Raw genomic sequence first — 20,388 nt, forward strand, 5'->3', positions numbered from 1 at the left:
TAAGTCTATACAAAATCTTTATTTTTAACATTTAAAAGAACAAATCACATACTCATTCTGACAGCTTTGCCAGGCTTGGCCACCCAATAAGTTACACACACACTCAGCACTTGGGAGGTTATTGCACGGCTCTTTAACTGATCAGGTCAGGGCAAAGCAGCATTTCCCCACAACGGGACTCCAAAGTCGCCTTCCACAAGGACGCCTTATCCAAAATAGCCGTGGGGCGGTGCAGCTGAACTTTGCCTCCAGATTATGAAACCAGTGAAGGTAGTATGATTCTCGTGGCTATTTTCACTCAGAGTGTCATGTTTACTGAAGTGGAGTTTTCTGAAGGGGGAGGCCAAGGCACTGCCTGCTCAGTAAAAAACAAAACAAAACCCAGCATTTTCTCTGGCACTCTCGATTACAGGCAGGCAGTCAAGAGTAAGTTACTGTCGGTAGCCTGTTCCTGACAGATCATACAGCAGCCCTGGCTCCAGGACTTCTCCCCCTGCAAGAGTCTTAAGGTTGTTTGCTAGTTGATTCTTTGCTTTTTTGGCTATTGGATGGTTTGGATGAATTTGCTGTGATCCAGGGGTGTTCCAGGACTTCTTTTAGAGTCGGCCTTTGGCTGGGATTATGCTTCAGCAGTCTTGAAATGAGGTCCCTGGCTCCCTCTGGTACAAAGTCAGGGAATGTGAATTCAACCTGGAGTACGATAAGTGACAGACGGTCACAAAACGTCGTTTAGAGGGAAGAGGGTAAATATTCAGATCGTAGCCTAAAGTTAAGGCTGATAAGAACATTCTAACAGAAGTGACGGGTCCTTTCTAGGTATGTCTTACCCGTGATATTCTTTTGTAGGTCTCTTGGTATGTGCTTGCCTCAAAAGGAGGCTTCCCAACTAAAAATTCATAGCAGAGAACGCCAAGGCTCCAGAGATCAACCTTCTCATCATGCATGCGGCCTTCGATCATCTCGGGGGGGAGGTAGTCCAGCGTGCCACAGAGGGTGGTTCTCCTAAAAACGGAGGCAGACTCAGCCTGATGTGCTTCTGTTTTATTATCCCAACAGCTGCTGAAAATCAGTAAGTTCTGCTAACACTGAGCGCTTTTCCTAGGCCGCATCCTGTGCGACGAAGCAGGTACTTTTATAAATCCCCATTTTTAAATAGGAAACAGAGGGAGATACACAAGATCACATAGCAAGCAACCAATCTGAACCCCAAATTTGTCCACTCCAGAACCACCTTAAATGATCTAAAATGTAAGAAACTTAAAGGATCACTACTATATAAAAGCAGCCATGCAAAGTTCCCTGTAAATACAATTTGGAGTTCTATGTTTGTTTTTTATTACAGATATGCTAAGAAGTTTAAGAGCCAGGTGACGTTGATGACAAGGAACTAAAGACTGTCCATTGTGAAAGCACTAGGTTTGGGGTTAGAGATGCATGGTGCCTTCTGATGCATCATTGGTACATAAGAGATACTGAAATTTTAGGGATGGCCTATAAGTATTCTTGCCAAAAATATTCTTCAGGCACTTAGACCTAACTTCTAGTTTTCAGCAAAGATAGGATGAAGGACCAAGTTAAGTGACAGCACAAATCAGAAAACTCCATTTACAACTGTGGGGAGAACTCGTCTAGATTTAGACAAAAGATACACAGTCAAATACAATGCATGGACATTGGTTGGGTTCTGATTTTTAAAAACTATAAAATTTTGTAGAGGACTGGGGAAATCTGAACTTGGACTAAATAGTGATCTTAACAAGGCTGTTAATTTCCTTGGGCGTGATAATGGTCGTGATTATGTAGGACAGTGTCCTTATTTCTAGGAGATGCATACTGAAGTGCTGAATGATGAAGCATCATGATGTCCGCAACTTATTTTAGAAGGTTCAGCAAAAAAGTAGGCCAATGTGGCCAAGTGGTAACTGCGGAATGTAGGCACCTGACAGACGGGTGTGTTATCAACCACCAGTTCAGTGTTTCTGTATGTTTGAGGTTTTATAACAGAGGTTGGAATAAGTGGGGGGGGGGGGGGGGGGGCAGACATCAGACCAGGAGCAGAGGCCGTGTAGGTTTTTGCCACTTTCTCTCAGTTATTTATTCCCTGCCGTAGGAGCTCGTGCTGGGTCAGTGCTGGCGCCCGTCAGCACACAATCCGGCTCAACTGAATGGTGCCTGGGAGTGTGGAGCCACCCCTCCAGAAATCTCGGCCCTCGTCACTGAGAGGAGTGAGGCACACTGCACCAGGGGGTTCTCAAACGATGGCACCACTAACCTAGGAGTGCCTGTGCTTATTCATGTCTGGGAAGCGGGGCAAAGTGACCTTCACCCATGTACATGAACATCCTTTTCAGAAAAGGATACGCTTTCTTTCCTACCATGGTGACAGCACTGGACAGGTTAAAGTCCAGTTTAGCCCTGTGATCCCATGAAGCCTACATTCTTCGTTGTTGTTTGCCTCACCAGGTGCCAACAGCTCCCGCTAGTGACAGACAACCAGTTTTTAAAAGACCGCGCATGTGCTCTCAGCTCTAGATCTTTGCACGTGCTGTCCTCTGAAACTTCTCCTGGTCCAGGAAGCAGTGGAGTCTCCACCCAGCATTATGTCAGGAATTACTCCCCCCTCCACGTGCACTTCACCTCTGTCATATACTTGTCCTGTTTACTATCTTTCCCCTTCATTAGCCTCCAAGGACATTAAGCATCTTTAACCCCTAGGAGGTAATAAATAGTCCAAAATGGTTGCAGAATAAAATGGTCTTGAAGACACTAATTTACTGTCAGGCCTAAATTGCTCCAAAGTATGTGTGTCAGTCAACTGTCCCAATGCACAACATCTAGGCTTAAGTATTTTACTGTTTAGCTCATCATTAGCCCCCCGGGCTTTTGCTAAACCAAACAAGCCACCTCTAGCGTTACATACCTGGAGGACGGGGCATGCACTGACCACCCAAAATCGGCAATCTTAAGCTCTCCAGCTGATCCAAGGAGCAGGTTCTCCGGCTTAATGTCTCTGTGAATAACTCTCTTTGAGTGACAGTAAGCCAGTGCATTTGCCAATTCTGTGATATACTAATAAAAAAATATTAAAAATCTGTTTTAGATTTCATGTAATAATTTTAGATAGATCTTTTGCAAGGAAACAACATAAATTAACATGTTTTTCAGGTTTTAAAGCAAAAACTAAAAACAATGGATGACTACAAAAATCAACAGAAACCGTTTACATATTGGGTTTAGCGTGAAGTACGAGTATTCAGTGCTCAGGTTCTGATTTGCTAATAGCACAGACATGCTACAAAAGGACAGGGAACATACGGATAAGCTGTGAGTACATCCCCACGCGGCAATTTATGGCCCAGCAGCAATGAATTAAGACAATACTGGAAAATTGGTACAAATTAGGGAGTCAGATATATAAACAATTTAAAACAAAAAAACAATTTTTAAAAAACCTTTCAAGTACAGTCAATTCCTATTTTTAAAATAGAGGTCAATTTACAACACAAGGATTTCTTTAACGCTAAAAATTTACTCTAAGAGTATCAAGGAAAGTAATCCTGAACAATAGACAGAAACTAACAGGAGGTGTCCTGGCACATTAAATAGCATGTTAAATTTTGGGTATCCTAATTCACTAGTCAGCTTAAAAGCACACAGCAAGTCAGTCCTTTTGTTAGTTTTCTTTCCATCTCAAGTAAAGAAAGATCTAGCAAGCAAGGCCAGAATTTGCTTTCACGTATAGATAAAAATTATCAGTATACTGAAATAATTTATTTAGTTCTGACTAAAGTTTGAGAAGGGTTTGTTCTCCAAAGTAATGCTAGACAGGACTGAATATTATTCTACACCAAAAAGATTTACTGAACAAATGGGTGGAAACCAAATGTTATTGTCAGAAAGGACATTTTTTCATTTTTTTCAGCCAAAAGTCAGGCACCAAAATTTAGACCATAATAAACAAAGTGAAGGCAGAGATGCCCTTGCCAAATTTGAGCTGATGATGCTTTAAGAGCCTACATTAGAATTCCAGAGGACCAGAGGTTTTCTCTGCTCAAATCAAGACAAGAAGCTACTAGTTAAATCAGAGTTCTCTGGCACCGACTTCCTCCACACTCCCCCATTAGAATGTGGATATGTGCATTAAGTCCCTAACATGGCTCTACAATTAGTTTTATTTGAATTAATCAGAAAAGGAAAATAGGTGTGTGTCTACATATTCATTCTAACTACTAAGGAATCTAGAAAGAACCAATCTTATTTCCTTCAAACAGCTATCTGCTTACACCAAAATTAATTCCATCTGGATGGAAGAAAACTGAGAAGTGGTATAAATGTTAATTGCCAAATAAGAAACTAACTTGGTTAGCTAATATTTTAAAATGCAAACGAAATAGATCTATTTCTACTTATCCAAAGGGCAAACATTTAAGTTTAAAATACCATGTGTCCTCATTGCAGAAACAAGACCAGAGGCTCATTAGCCAATAGTGCTATGCTTCCATCAGATAGCAGAAGCAAATGCACCTGAATTTAATAGCCTTTAAGTCAATACCAAAAAGAAAATTAGTGTGCATACTACATACTACCCAGAGATTTCCACCAAGAAACAAAACAAAGTAACCACCATGCAACAGGCCTATCATCTGCCAATTCAATAACAAACAGCCCAAATTAAGACTCTTCAACATCTTCAAACAAGTAATTTCATTCACATTACAAAGAAGAAGCACAATCCATGCAAAAACAAAACAAAAAAACCCCAAAACAAAAACTTGATTACGTTGGACTTTAAAAACTTCTGCCCTGTGAAAGACACAGTAAGAGAATGAAAAAAGAAGCCACAGACTGAGAGAAAACATGAAACACATGTGTGATAAAGGACTCATATACAAAATATACAAGAACTCTTAAAAGTCAACAATAAGAGGGGACAGCTCCGTGGCCGAGTGGTTAAGTTCGCGCGCTCGGCTGCGGCAGTCCAGGGTTCGGATCCTGGGCTCGGACATGGCACCACTCGTGAGGCCACATTGAGGCGGCATCCCACATCCCACAACTAGAAGGACCTGCAACTAAGATATACAACTGTGTACGGGGGGGGTTGGGGAGATAAAGCTGGAAAAAAAAAAAAAAAAGATTGGCAACAGTTGTTAGCCCAGGTGCCAATCTTTAAAAAAAAAGTCAACAATAAGACAACCAAAAAAACAATTAAATGGGCAAAGGATCTGAACAGACACCTTAAAGATGACATAGAGATGGCAAATACGCACATGAAAAGATGCTCAACCTCGGATGTCATTGGAGAATTGCAAATTAAGACAATGAGATACCATTATATGACTATGAGAATAACTAAAATCCAAAAAACCTGACAATAATAATCACTGGTGAGGATGCGGAGCAACAGAAACTGTTACTCATTGGAGGGAATGCGAAGATGGCACATCCACTTTGGGAGACAGCTATAAGTTTCTTACAAAACTAAATGTAATCTTATCATACAAGCCAGCAATCACACCCCTAGGTGTTTAACCAACAGACTTGAAAGGTCATGCACCACAAAACCCTGCGTGCACATGTTTATAGTAGCTTTATTCATAATCCCCAAAACTGGAAGCAACCAAGATGCCCTTCAGTAGGTGAGGGGATAAACAGAGGTACATCCATACAGTGGAGTATTATTCAGCAATAAAAAGAAATGAGCTATCAAGTCCTGAAAATATATGGATGAACATTAAATGCATATAGTTGTTTCCCACAGGGGTAATTCTGCTATCACTGTACAGGTCCACTGGAATTGAATAAATAAATGGATGGTGGAATCCAGGTTTCTCAGGGTTGGAGTGGGAGGTCACAGATAAGCAAGAGGAGGAGGGGAGAACGATCCACGTGGTAATGGACTCATGTTTTGCTTCATATAGATAGAGATGGATAAATATGGAAAGATCTATAGATACATGCACATACACAGATGAGTATACACACACATTTCCTTGCTCCCTCCATCAGCTGAGAGCCTAGAAGTAAGGACACTCTAGTAGCAATGAGCACATCTAGCACCCAGATCTTGGTTTCTAATAACATTTTCCAATAAAAGGAGCCAGGGCTCCTTGGAGAAATGGCTGATTCTAGACCTGGGATAGGTAATAAACAAGATGAGGCTGGAGTATCTTGTACTAGAAAGCACGGAAGTGCTAAAAAAAAGAAAAACAAAACCCACCAGACACCCACAATGTCAAAAAACACAGGAACTATGTGAAAGAGCTCCCAGTGGCCAAAGCTGGAAGAATTTGAGCAACAAAATAAAGCAGTATCGGATTATAACGCAAAGTATAAAATATTCATGAGTCTATATTCATCAACCATTGTTACCTCTGTGGTCTTCCTCTCAAAAACCATGACCCTAGTCTATCATGAGAAAAACTAAGGAAATCTGAATAAAGTATGGACTTCAGTTAATAGTTATGTATCAATAGTGTCATTAGTTATGACAAAGTGTACCACATTAACGTAAGATGTTAATAGGAGGAATTAAGTGTGTATTATTAATAGAAGAAAACAGATCTGTACTATCTTCATGATTATTCTGTAAATCAAACTATTCTCAAATAAATTATTAAAAAAAAAAAAAAGAGGGCAACTATTTATATACATTTCCACAGAACAACAACTGTGGAAACAAACCAGCCACAAAGTACCTGATTTTATCTGTACATATGGTACAACCAAGCCATTTTGATTTTTCCATTTCAAATATTTGATCCTATTAAGCTGTCTTTCCATAAGACAAAACCCACGCTGCTGCAGTGAAAGGTACACTGCTGTGTAGGACGGGGACAGAGGAAACAGCATCAGTCTGGACAATAAATGAAAACTTACAGTAGCAGTTCTCTGCTCATCAAACTTTGACAGTTTCTGAAGTTCTCTATAGACAGCTCCAAGAGGTGCATACTCTAGAATCAGGTAAACTCTGGTGGCATCATGAAAATAACCATACAGTCTGAGAATGTTTGGATGCCTGCAACAAAGGATGAACACTCTTAACACCTGGTTTTGGAGCTGATACAAGAGTACGTACTAAATACCAAACAAACCCCTCACATGAAACCAGTGGTAAAAAGCTGTTTTAGTCACAGACTCCCCCGGCCCCCCCCCACTTGAGAATCTGAAACTCTAGACCCACTCTAAGGAAAATACACATAGCCACATATCAGTTTACATGCATTTCAAGGTATTAATGGACCTCAGGTTTATTTAGGACTATTATTTCCCTCCTTAGGCCATCTTTATTCTTTATTTTTAGTTGAAAAGATTCAACTAAATATTAATTCTCTGCAAATAAAAAGAGAGAGGTACGTGGCATTCCCACGACAGTTTAATAGCCAAACGCTGAGACAGACAGTGCAAACTCAGTGCTCAGAACGGCAGCAGATGTGGGCTGCTGAGGACTCCAGGCCGCCGGGAGCACAGCCTAAGACAGCAGCCCTTCTCAACTCCAGCCAGGTATGAAAACAGGGCAGATACACGCAGATATTTAAGGATTTAGCAACTGATTCAAGTTTGAAAAAACACTGAAAAGAAAAAAGAAAAAAGAAAAAGACCCACTGGCTAAAGTCAACCTGAAGCCTGCCAGTTTGCAACCTCTGCTTAGAGCTCAGAAGAAGAGGTATCATTCCCCTTAATTAGCCACCAAAAAGAAATGTGCCCACATCAATTACTCCATTAACAAAACATGACCTTCAAGTAATTTTTCAGGACCACAGCACTTAAGTCTAGATAAATTTTTGAAAAATGACAAATTTAATAACTTGTTGCAGTACTATGAAGGAGACCCAAAAAGTTTAAAATTGTTTAATAATTAAGTTCTGTACACCATTCTTTTGCGTATGGAACTGAAAACTTACCTAAGGTGGGACTGTATTTCTACTTCTCTTCTCAGCTGATGCTCAACTCCTGCTTTCTCTAGTTGAGCTTTAAATAACACTTTAAGAGCCAGGATAAACTTGCTTTGTTTTTCTCTCGCCAAATAAACATTACCGAACTTCCCTTTACCCAGCGGACGACCAATTTCAAAATCTTCCAAAGCCCACTGCCTTCTAGGAAAGAATTCAAACATTTTAAAATGTGAAGAAAACTAATCTTTTCTAACAGTATGTAATGAGTAGCAGGCACACCCTATGAATAATTTTATATTCAAAGTTGTATTCGGTATGTACCACTGCAAGAACCAAGCTAATAACCACAGTTAATGAGTCGCCACAGACCTTAAACCCTCACTCCCCCACCTGCTATTGGCTGTATCAATCAAGTGACAAGGAAAATCTGGACTTTTAGAGCTGAAGCACTCAACAAAATGTGTCCCATGGCAGTAGGACTCACTCAAGAGAACAAACCTATTCACAACACTGAAGACCATAGAAAGGACTAGGCAAGTCACTGGAGAGGGAGGAATGCTTCAGAACCCTCTGCCGGCCTCCTGCCAACTAACCACAGCCGCCGCCTCCTCCATCCTGAGATGCTAACACTCTCTGGGGTGGAGAACCACTCTGGCAAAGCAAGTGGGATGGATCCCACAGGGCAGTTGGGGTGAGAAGCGTTGGACTTAGATTCTCAGAAAGTCCTCCATTAGGCAGCTAAAGCAGAAAGTCTGTGGGTTCATTCCTGGCTCCTCCTCCTATGTTCTAGAGTCTAGACAGTTCAGAGACCAACAGCAGGCTTTTAGAAAATATCTGGGGAAGATATTATAGCCAAGATTTATTATAAATAATAATTCTATTAATACTGTCAAAATACTCATACAGTCACATAGGTGTATACAGTTGTGCAACATGACCACATCTTGTTTTTAAACAAGCTTGCACTTTTGTCTAATAGAAAAAAGTATAGAAACCTACATATACCATATGTAGTAGTTGCTTCTGAGGGTAGAGGGGAACTTTTACATATTTCTGTAACAAGGTTTTCATACAAACTTTTCCTTTTTTTTTTTTAAGATTTAATTTTTTTTCCTTTTTCTCCCCAAAGCCCCTTGGTACATAGTTGTATATTCTTCGTTGTGGGTTCTTCTAGTTGTGGCATGTGGGAGGCTGCCTCAGCGTGGTTTGATGAGCAGTGCCATGTCCGTGCCCAGGATTTGAACCAACGAAACACTGGGCTGCCTGCAGCGGAGCACGCGAACTTAACCACTCGGCCACGGGGCCAGCCCCTCATACAAACTTTTTCTAAATTTGAAAAGCAATAGAAAAAAAATCTGAGTCTCTAATAAACATCAATCATTAAAATTCCTTCTTTTTTTAAGATTAGAACTTTGGAAACATATATTTCCTAAATGCAAATAAAGACCTTTTTATTTTTTAAAGAGTTCCCATAATTAAATCTGCAATCAAATGGTGTCATTCTAATGGAATGATAGCACCTAACTTTGTAAATAAGATAAAACTTACTTTTTTGATTCTTCGTTTTTCTCTTTTGATGCCAGTTCCTTTTCAGAATTATTTCCTATATAAGATAAGTTAAAAACCTGTTTGAGAATAACTATAGTTATGTTTGAATAACTATACAGACTATGTTAAAAATCGTGAATAGAGATGAATCAAAGAATAGTCACCATAATGTCAATGGTATGTGCAGAATGGTAAATCTGGGCTATTTTTGTTTTCTTTATAGGAAAAAAAAAGACTACCACACCCTAATCTGACTCCCACCAGGTGAAGGAAATCTTTACAGATTTCTAGAGTAAAAACGAGCAGACACGTATATATAGAGTTAGGCCCTCCGATAATTTAAAGACTCAAGACTATGCAGCTTCTCCCTGAACCCTCGGGTTCCAAATGCAGAGCTTCTAAGGCAGAATCACCAATCTTCCCGTCCCTGACAAGCTCCCACCTCATCACCTCTTCCCCTCTGGGCAGGTCAGCCAACTGCCATACGCTACATACAAATCATCAACAATGTGTGACAAAGCCAGCCACCTTCCTTCCACGATATTACTTTCCCAGGGGAAATGTAAAAATAGAAGCCACCAACTCAGCAGAATGTACAACCAACCAGCTGTACAACAGGGTGCTAAAGTCACTATTTCATTATCCAGAGACGATCTAGGACATTTCCACTTATGTCTCCAGCCCTTCAAACTCCAGCAGCAGCACAGTATGCTCTGCTTGATACTTGAACACAAGCCCAAACCGGGTTTGCCCTCCCTGGTTCACTCTCTCAGTTAATGCCGTCCAAATAAGTACCATCCCAATGTCCAGTTTATCGCCCAGTTCCATCCAGTCTGCATCCTAGGTGAATACTCAAGTTTGTCTACACCTCTCCATCCTGGCTATGTCTTTGGATAAGTTAATGCTTCTGAGTCTCAGCTTCCTCCTCCATAAAACTGAGTTAATAACTCTGACCACTTCATAGAGAGGTTACGAGGATTGACTGAGACAACGCGGATGAAGGAAGCACTTATCTCAGAGCCTGCTGTGTGTGAGCACCCAACAGCCGGTAGATAATAACTACAACATCCACCCTGCTCCACCGAGCAGGCCACTGCCATCTTCGACCTAAACCCCAGCGGCCTCCCTATCGGGTACCCCTGGGTCCAGCACTGCTACTCCCCACCTCATTCCACACATCCAGAGGAAGCTTTCTAAAAGGCAAGTCAGTCCCTCAAAAACCTTTCGACAACTTCCCAATACACAGGGGATGAAGCCCCACTCCTCAACACGGCCAGCAGTGACCTCGCCCAGCCTGCCTCAGTCCGTCCACTCCCCCCTGATTTCCCTCTGTGCTCCAAACCTTAAAACTTTTCAGTTCCTCAAATGTACTTTTGGGGTTGGAATCAGGCCTGTATTCTTAGCACAGGCCTGGCCCACAGGAGACACTGTTAGTTCAATCTGACATCAGATTTTCTCCCCACCCTCAACAGAAATGATGTAAAGACTAGGGCTCCCAACAAGAAACACAAGTCTACACAGTGTCTTTTGTTTAGCAACTAAAAAAAATGATTATCCAATGAGATTCGAAAAGCTGCTTTACCAGGGGCTGACGGCTGAGGCTGCTCACTCCTTTGGGTATTATTCAGTGGCCTGGGGACAGGGTGAGGGACACTGGTTGCCTGCGATTGCTTCTGCTTCAGGTTCTGAACTGGTTTATGGCTGGAGACAAGCTTCTGCGCTTGCGAAGGAACTCGGTGGGAGGAATTTGAAGGACACAAGACCCGCTGAGCCTGGCCACTATTTGCAGATAACAGATTCTGTGGTAATTGCTGAGTCACCGGAACACGCTTTGGACCATCACCAAGTGGAACTGTAGTCTAGGTTGGGAGGGAAAAATAAAAGAAACTTCATGGTCTTTACAAACAAAAGCTGAATATTTTGAGAATTTCACGAAGTTTGTCTCCTAGTATAGCAAAATAATGAATTTCGCTGATAAGAGATGGAAGGGGAAAGCTGTTTTAATCAGCGCTTCAGGAGAATATAGTTAGTATATGGGGAAAAAAAAATACCTAAATGATACCTCCTACCCCATCCCCAACACCCCCCCTAAAAATCATGCTCCCATAAACAAATGTTCGTTAACTAAACTTCCGTCTAAAGAGGGAGACATTAAGCACTAAGAATTCTCGATGACTTGGGAACTATTACTTAGCAAAAAGCTGCAGTAAAGAAACTTTATGCCAAAATCCCAATTCCACTGAAATTTCTTTGACAATACATATTTTAAAAAAAGACTGAAAGAAATACAACACGATGTTCAAGTGTTTATCTTTGAGTAAAGAAGTTTGGGAGGACAGTCTGAATTTTTGTATTTGCCAGATTTTCCCAAAAAAGCTCATTACTAATTTACTAATGTTTCCTTTTCCAAGTGCTTACAAAATGGATCTGAGCCAAAAAAAACTTTGGCAAAGAGGAAACAAACGTGGGTTCTTCAAAAAGTTATTACCAAAATTATGATTTACATGCCTGTAAGTGGGTTATCACAAGCTTAAAAATAGTTAATTCGAAGACTCTGAGCTAATCAAACTAAAATGGGGGGTAGAGGAGGGGAGACTTCCTCCAGCTTCAACAGACCAAATGTCCTCATACGTTAGAAAGCAGCGCTGGGAAGGGAAGCCCCAGAGGCCAGCACCAGCTCGCTGGTATGAGAGCTTTACAAGAGAAGGTTTCCAACTTCAAAGTAAAAAGCCAATTACCTCTGAAATTAGCAGCATCCACAACACAGTAGGCATTCAGGCAGTAACAAAGAAACATTTTAAATATAGAGCAATTTTTTAAAATGACCTTTAGCATAGGAATTGAGAATCAAATATAGTGACTCAAGTTAGCCTTTTTCTAAATTGGTCATTTTATATTTTCAGCCAGAAACACAGGATAAGTATCCATTTATTTGAAGAAGAAGAATCTAAAACCAAGCCCGTCTCCCCAGCAAAAATGAAGCAATATTTATATTATGTTGATTTCCTAGAAGGAAAAAAATCTGGAGATTAGTTATATGAAAAGATCTTTATATAAGAGACTCATTCACCCAGTTGCTTCACATTTATTAAAAGCTAAGAGCCAGGGGTCTTGCCCTGCTAAAGCTTCCTGGATTCCAGCCTATCCCAATCAGAATTGAGCAGCTCTCCTCGGAAGTACTCAGGCCCTACATACATATTGTAAGGCATAGTATTGGCTCACACACCTCCCTAAAAGGGCTGTAAGCTCTTCAAAGTCAAAAATAGGTGCTCTTCACCACTGTAGCCCCTACATCTGACACAGAACCTGGCTCAAAGTGGGTTCCTAGGAAAGGTTCATTAAAGGGCAGCTTGACACTCCTCTGAGCTTATCATCCCCTGAATCATGACCAGAACAAACTATGGCAAAGAAATCAATTTCTGGCAAGCAAGAAAGCACGGGCACGTATTGGGTGCCTATTGTGTACTAAATTATCATCCTGCATACAATGGAGGAATACAGATACTTAAACAGCTAATTATAAAACAAAGCACAACAAAATAATAGTTATGGTGAGAGAATCAACAAAATGTTACTGAATGCTGAGAAAAGTGATTAACTCATATCCGGAATAGAGCAGAGGAATCTAAAGTTACAATCCAAAGTAAAAGGGAAAAGAATTCCAGATATGAGACCAATCTCCACTTGGCTTTTATAAATGTGATTGAGATTACAGATTATTCAATTTACCTTAACAGGCCCTGAAATGCAGTTTTCTTTAGATCTGTCCATGATGCCTGAAAAGAAAAAAGAACCTTTAATTTATACAAATCCACCTGCTTCAAAGTGTTGTTACTGGGGCCAGCCCTACGGCCGAGTGGTTAAGTTCGCACACTCTGCTCTGGCAGCCCAGGGTTTCTCGGGTTCAGATCCTGGGCGCGGACATGGCACCGCTCATCGGGCCACTTTGAGGCAGAGTCCCACATGCCACAACTAAAGAAGGACCCACAACTAGAATATATAGCTGTGTACTGGGGGGATTTGGGGAGAAAAAAGGAGGGGGAAAAAAAAAGATTGGCAACAGTTGTTAGCTCAGGTGCCAATCTTAAAAAAAAAAAGTTCTTGCTGGTGACAATGTCCTGTGGTCATATTAAAAAAAAAAAAAAGTGTTGTTATACTAGATCAAGCTTATAGCTCCTGATGCAAAAAGCCTCAACACCACAACAGAATTTTACATTTTTTCTTTGTCCAAATAAAGCTAAGGGAGCAATGTTTTGTCATGTGATATAAATAATGTACAGGCGGGGGGCCTTTCCCAGAAGACCAAACTCTCCCCTCTTATACTGCATCCCCAACCCTTCCCCCTCCACTTCACTCCAATTTCACCCTCAACTGACTCGTCCTTCTGCTCCATCATCCCCTCTCTAATGGATCACTTCCTTCAGTGTATGAAAGCCTGTTTCAATACCTGCTGCCTTTAAAAAGGTCTTTTCACCCCATAACTGACTCAAACGATGGCCACATCTCTCGCCTCTCCTTTTAACAGCAAAGCTCTGGAACAGACATCCACACTCGTCATCTCTACGACTTCTCTCACCCTCCCTCAAGCCCACTCCCACAGGGCTTGTGTTCCCAGGGGGGCTGGGGGCAGGGCGGGAGCAGGCTGATGTCTGACTCCCACTGTCGCCAAATGCAAAGGTCAGTAGTTCTCAGCAGCATTTGACAAGCTCCATCACAGTTTTTCCACTCCTTTCTTCACTTACCTTGAAGAGTTGCCTCCCACCTCACCAGCTGTCCCATCGCAAACTTCTTTGCTGAATCAACCTGATTTTCACTTGTCTGAGTATCTGGGGTGACCCAGGAACCAGTCCTTGGACTCTCCGCTTCCCCATCTACACCCTTCCTAGGGTGCAGCACCAGGGCTACAGCACTAGAGCTCCGAACAGCTTTACTGAGGTAACTGGAATTCGCATCTTCTGCCCTAACCTCTCCTCCGACTGCCAGATTCTGTTATCTAATTATCTGCTCAGGATCCCCAAGAAAGGTCTGCCAGGCATCTCAATCCTGACACATCCAGAGGAAACCTCTCCTCACCTCCACACTTCTTATCCCCTCTGCTCACAGGAGCACCCTGAGCTCAGGCCCAGAGCACTTTTCTTTTCCAGCTACACTCACTCCCTAGGTGAGCTCATCCAGTCTCCTGGCTTTCAATACCAGCCAGAGGCTGAGGACCCCAAATTTCCATCCCAGCTCAGACCTTCCCCGTGAACTCCTAGCACCTACACAGCATCTCCACCTGGTAATGAGAGAGGGATCTCGATTTTAACATGTCCCCAGCTGAAGTCCTGCTCTCTCCCACCACCCCCCAAACCTGTTCTCACAGAAGTCCCCACCTCAGCTGATGGCAAATCGTGCCAGTTGCTCAGGTCAAAAGTCTTGGTATCATCTTTTACACGGTTCCCCTCAAATTCCGTATCTAATCCATCAGCATATCTTGTAGGCCCCATCTCCAAAAACCACTGCTCATGACCTTCACTCTCACCTGGTCAAACCACATTTCTCTCCCCTCGATTATTTGAAACAGGCTCCCAAAAGTCACCTTGCTTCCACCATTGCCCCATTCTGGTCCATTCACAATACGGTGCCCAGTGATCCCATTAACAAGTCAGATATGTTGGTCCTTGGTTCAGGAGCCCCTCATTAGTTCCTCAACTCAAATTCAAAATCCTACTTGCATAGACAGGCCTATAAAGTCTCAAAGAATGTGGATCTTGACCATCTTTCTGACCTCATCTTCTCTTCTTGTCTATTGCATACCAGGCATATAGGGCTCCTTTCTTCCTTAATGAAATCCCTGCCACAGGCCCTTTGTACTTCCTGTTCCCTCTACCTTTCAGGCTCTTCCCCTAATACAAGTGTGGCTTGCTTTCTGCTCAGATGTCCTCTTTCAGACCATCTCTCTTTTATTTTTCTTCATACCCCTTACTTAACATCTTACATAACATTGTTTACTGTCTCTCTCCCCAGAGTCAGACATCTGGCTACTTGCTCAGTATCTCCAAAGAAAGCAATCTCCATGAGAGCAAGGGCTTAGTCCCATTTTGTTCACAGTTGCTTCTCCAGAACATGCCTGGCACACAGTATGTACGCCAATGTTGTGGGAATGAATTACTCCATTAACAAAGCAAATCATGGGGCTGGTCCGGTAGCACAGTGGTTAAGTTCGTGCACTCCACTTCAGCGGCCCAGGGTTCATACATTCAGATCCCAGGGGCAGACCTATACATGGCTTATCAAGCCATGCTGTGGCAGCATCCCACATACAAGATAGAGGAAGACTGACACAGATGTTAGCTCGGGGCCAATATTCCTCATCAAAAGAACCAAACAAACAAACAAAGCAAATCAATAATAAAAATAGTTTGCGACACTTAGTAAGCCCACACTGTGATTCAGGTACAACCACCTATCCAGTAAGTAGAACATAAACTCTAAGAAAGCAGAAACCTTTTTGTATTTTTCTTACCCATTCATTTCACAAATAAGCAAATAACTCCACCTTGAAGATGGAATCACAGCTAAACAGCCTGGGTCCTTATATTAAGCAATGGCTTAGTAGAAACAGACAAAAAGGAAAAGGAAATATATGCTTGTGTTATGCAAACAATTTCACACACACTCTAACGCTTTCTTCACTTTCCCTAAGAATGACAGGCAGCAGAGGAACGAGATAACAGGGGCCTGAGGAAGTTATTCAACAGTCTGCTATGGAAGCTACAGACTTGCTCCAATTTAATATACTTTTCCTTCTCAGGGAGATGAATAATAATAAGCAGACTGAAATAAGATTCTGATCCAGAAATTCTGGAGAGAGCCCCAGGAAGACTGCTGGTGATTCTGGTCTACAGCCAGGTGCAGGAGTCACACAACCAGGCGACCTTCGAAAGATCCCTACCCTTCAAATCAGAGATCCTACTACTCTAAATGGGAAAACCGTGAGCTTTACTGGCACCGGGTTTAGACCTTTCCTTCCATGTCAAACCTGCTCCTGTCTGCATAGATGAAGGAGAGTGGAGAGGAAATGAGCATGTTGCTGAAAAGCGGTTAATTCAAAGAACAAGGAAGCCTGCGGAGGAGGAGGGAACATTAAAAGTCAAGGGCAGTAGCTACATCTACAACAGGACGACGTTTATTAGAAATGGAGACTTTCAGGCCCAAGCCCAGACCTAACACATCAGATCCTGCATTTTAACAACACCCGCCGTTGACCAGCATGCGCCGGTCTGGATCACTAGCTCTCAGTGAAACATCAGAATCACCTGGAGAGCTTGATAAATATACAGACACCTGAGTCCTACGCCCAAACACTTCGGATTCATTAGGTGGGTCTACATTTTTAACAAGGACTCCCCGGTAATCCCGATACACAGGTGGTCCAGGCCTGCGGTTTGAGGAGCACCGGCCCAGAAAGGCCTCTTTGCGGAGGTTATTTATCCACCCACTCATCCAGCCAGCCAGGACGAGGGCCTTTCCCAGCTCTTCGACCACAGTGACCCCTAGTAAACCACATGACTGTTGCACATCTCCCGTGACGCTCCCCACTGCTGGAAGTCATCTTGCTAGTTCGATCTGTCTCCCCACCCCCACTAGGACGTAAACCCCAAGACAGCAAAGACCTGTATGTGTTTCTTCTTCCCAGATGCTCCCCGAATACTAGAGTCCCATCAGACAGCACACCCGTCGCCCCCCAGCCCCAACAACGCCATCCACTCCAGATGTCCAGTAAACACCAGGCGGCATCTTCAGGGAGCCTCAGTGCCCAGGGGCAGATGGGAGGGCGCCGGGAAAGCAGAGGTGGGGAACGCGGAGCATGAAGGGGACGGGGATGAGGAGGGGGACCCGGGGAGGAGGGGGACCTTCTCTCCCCGACCCTTCCCTCACCGGCCCGGCCGCCCGGGCCCGCCCGCCTTACAGAGCTGCCCCAAGGTCTACGCACCGGTCAGCTCCTGCCTCCGATCGAAAGCCGCCGAGTCCTCCCGAGAGCTCAGCCGTTAAGATTCAAAGCCTTCATTTTAAATAAGAGTTAAACCCTCTGACCCCGAAGCTGATTGGCCTGAGCTGGAGAGGCGCTGCCTTTTGATTGGTTCAGAGCCAACTCCGCGATTGAGTCACGGCCAGGGCAGAGACGGCGCGCAGGCGCACTTGCCCCGTAAGGCCCCGGAAGTGGTGGAGCCAACCGCCCGCTAAACCCGTGGCCGTGGTACCGCCCTTCGTGCTGTCCGGGATCTGACATTTGCTGGTGAGACAGCAGCCCCTTGGCGTCAGAGTCGTCGCGTAAAAGATAAAGTGAGAGGAGGTGAACAGACCTCTCGAAGGCGTTGGTAAGATGGAGAGAAGAGCAGGGGAGAGTGGTGCCGATCGATAGCGCAGCGCTCGGCGCCTTGTTCTGTGCGCGTGCGCAGTGAACGTGCGCTCGATCGGGCAGGATTCGCGCCTCCATTTTTCTAGGAGAGAGCGGGAGACCAGGAGAGCTGGATTAGCGGGTACCGGGGGTCCGGGATGCGGGGGGCTGGGGGGTGGCTGGCGCGGTGGGCTGAGGCTCTTCGGGGGCCACAGGAAGGACGGGGCGAGGCGGGAAAGGTCGATAGGGAGCGAGGTGGCCTTCGCCCTGAGTCGCCTGGCTGGGCCTGTACCCCTCCTCTTCTTCAAAGGCCTCGCTCCCTCCCTCCTTCCCTAGTTCGCCCCTGCGCCGGGGTGGTAGCGGAGCGTGCGGTGAGGGGTGCCTGTGTTCTCGCCCTGGTCCCCCTTCCAGCTCCGGAAACAGCAGCCCTGGGTCGGGTTCTTCCTGTCCTCGGGCCTCGGCGACCTCACCTGCAATTTGGGGACGGTAATTAGGCGCTTACCAGCCCAGCGAGCGAGCGTTCTACGGGAGTTGAGAAGTGGGGCTTGTCTTGTCTTTTCTTTATCCCGTTGTACGCCCCATGATGCTCCTGGCGTGGGCGAAGAGACAGGATGGAATAGTGTTTAAGTTCTGGGCTCTGGCGTGGGCAGTCTCGGCGGCCACTTTAACCCTAGGCGAGTTAGCCACCTTTTACCTTCACTCGGTTTCCTAACCTCTGTGAGCCGATTTCATCATCTCGTGTCCTAGTATTGTCTACACAAGCATAGATTTATGTACCTTTGCTTCCACATGTACTTAAACACATGTAATGATTTTATTCAGTGAGCTACTGCTTAAAAAGTGCTTAGCACCGTGTCTGGCAAGTGCTTAATTACTGATAGTTGTTGTTAACACTCATCAGTACGGCGCAATAAGAACGAAGGCTGGGGTCAGATAGCCTGGGTTAGGATTCAGGCTCTGCCGTTTGCAAGCTGTTTGATCTTGAGTGAGTTAACCTCCCTGGCCTCAGGTTGCCCATCTCTAAAATAGGATTAGATAAAGATTGAATGAGGTAATGTATATTAGTTGCTTACACGATATATGTTAGATACTGTACAGAACGTCTGATAAACTTTAGCTAGTTTTCAGTTTTTGAGGAGCACCTCAGGTAGTGGTTAGGCACAGTGCAGTCTCCAGAGTCAAAGCTCCTATGTTCTAGCCCTGGTTCCTCCAGTCACTAGTTGTGGGACCACGGGCAAGGTATTTCCCCTCCTCGTCTGTAAAAAGATTACAGGACCTCCTTTATAAGGTGGTGTCGAGGATTAAGTGAGATAAAATATGATAAGCACTCAGTAAACGTCAGCTGTTCTTAGGATCAATAGCCTCAGTAATTCTCCAGAAGGAGTTGTGTAAAAAGAAAACATAGATCCCTACCTCTTCCTCTAACACCGCCACGTCGCCACCTCCCAGAGTCGCCCCTGTAAAGTATGGCAGTGCCAGGAGGTGCTGGTGTGGCCGCTCCCTCGCTCATGCCGCCTCTTGCTTGTATTCCTCTGTCCTGTGCTCTGCCTTTCAGTTTTCTTCTCTGCCACAACTACCTGTCTGCAACTTTTATTCTTTATTACTGTCCCCAGGCTCCTGCAGTTTCTGTTAATCTGTCCAAATGTGCACATACAGACAGACATTAATTTTGATAATCAAATTTTCTAATATCCACCAATTCCTGTTCTTTTTTTTTGTATAAACCCAAAACTGTTATATACAGTTTTCTGTTTCACTCTAAGACTGAGGGAGAACCTAGATACTTGTAAATCAGTCTTAAGTGCATCATCCTTCAGATTTTTTCCATTTTTTTATAATTTTCTTGGCCATATCCTACTTGCCAATATTTTATTAAGCAATTCACCTTTCAATCTTTCAAAGCATTCAGCTTCGTTGTTTTCATAGGACAATACCTTTTTTGCCCTTATATTTTGGTTTACTATCTAACTCAATTATATAATTTAACAAGTTCAGTTGCATTAAAACATGTTTTAAGAATGAACATAACTGGGGCTGGCCCCATGGCCTAGCGGTTAAGTTCAGCATGCTCTGCTTCAGTAGCCCAGGTTTGCAGATTCGGTTCCTGTTTGGACCTATGCCACTCGTCAGCAGCAATGCTGTGGCCATGACCCACATACAAAATAGAGGAAGATTGACACAAATGTTAGCTCAGGGCAAATCTTCTTCAGCAAAAAAAAAAAAAAAGAAAAAAGAAAAGAACATAACTGGTATTAGTAAACATACAGCTCAGCTGGTGTCTAGACATTGACAATAGCAGCTGTCTTACCTATTGCAAACACCAGTCAGTGTTTTATTAACAGAAGAAATGGAAGATTCTGGGATAGCAATAAAGAATAAAAATTGCAGGTGGGTAGTTTGACATTGAGGAAAAGTTGAAGAGACATTCTGTAAATATCAGCTAACATGATTTGAATTATTTCTTTGTGCCACTATGCTCAATGCACCATCTTGTTTAACCTTCACTAACTTATTTAACAGCTGAGGAGTTTGATCTTAGAGAAGCGAGGTCACTGACCAAAGGTAATG

The 20,388-nt window shown here is 43.5% G+C and overlaps 2 protein-coding genes across 6 annotated transcripts in view; one reads left to right on the forward strand and one right to left on the reverse strand.

Annotated features, from left to right (window-relative positions):
- Positions 1–17,638, reverse strand: AURKA (aurora kinase A). The gene is made up of 9 exons (XM_014832131.3): positions 17,416–17,638; positions 13,170–13,216; positions 11,023–11,299; positions 9,441–9,495; positions 7,902–8,093; positions 6,877–7,015; positions 2,921–3,069; positions 828–1,002; positions 1–690 (listed from the first exon to the last, which is right to left on the reverse strand). The coding sequence occupies exons 2-9, from the start codon at positions 13,209–13,211 to the stop codon at positions 505–507; spliced, it is 1,215 nt and encodes a 404-aa protein (XP_014687617.2). The 5' UTR covers positions 13,212–13,216; positions 17,416–17,638; the 3' UTR covers positions 1–504.
- CSTF1 (cleavage stimulation factor subunit 1) overlaps positions 17,581–20,388 on the forward strand; it is a 12,481-nt gene continuing 9,673 nt past the window's right edge. Inside the window, exon 1 of one of the 5 annotated variants that reach the window (XM_014832120.3) lies at positions 17,581–17,800. The gene's annotated coding sequence lies outside the window, so the exon portion shown is untranslated. Of the gene's footprint in view, positions 17,963–20,388 lie in introns of all 5 variants that reach the window. The other 4 variants (XM_014832112.3, XM_014832108.3, XM_070486160.1 and 1 more) reach the window with 4 other exon arrangements.

This window comes from Equus asinus, chromosome 15 (assembly GCF_041296235.1).
Source record: "Equus asinus isolate D_3611 breed Donkey chromosome 15, EquAss-T2T_v2, whole genome shotgun sequence".
Taxonomy (NCBI): domain Eukaryota; kingdom Metazoa; phylum Chordata; class Mammalia; order Perissodactyla; family Equidae; genus Equus; species Equus asinus.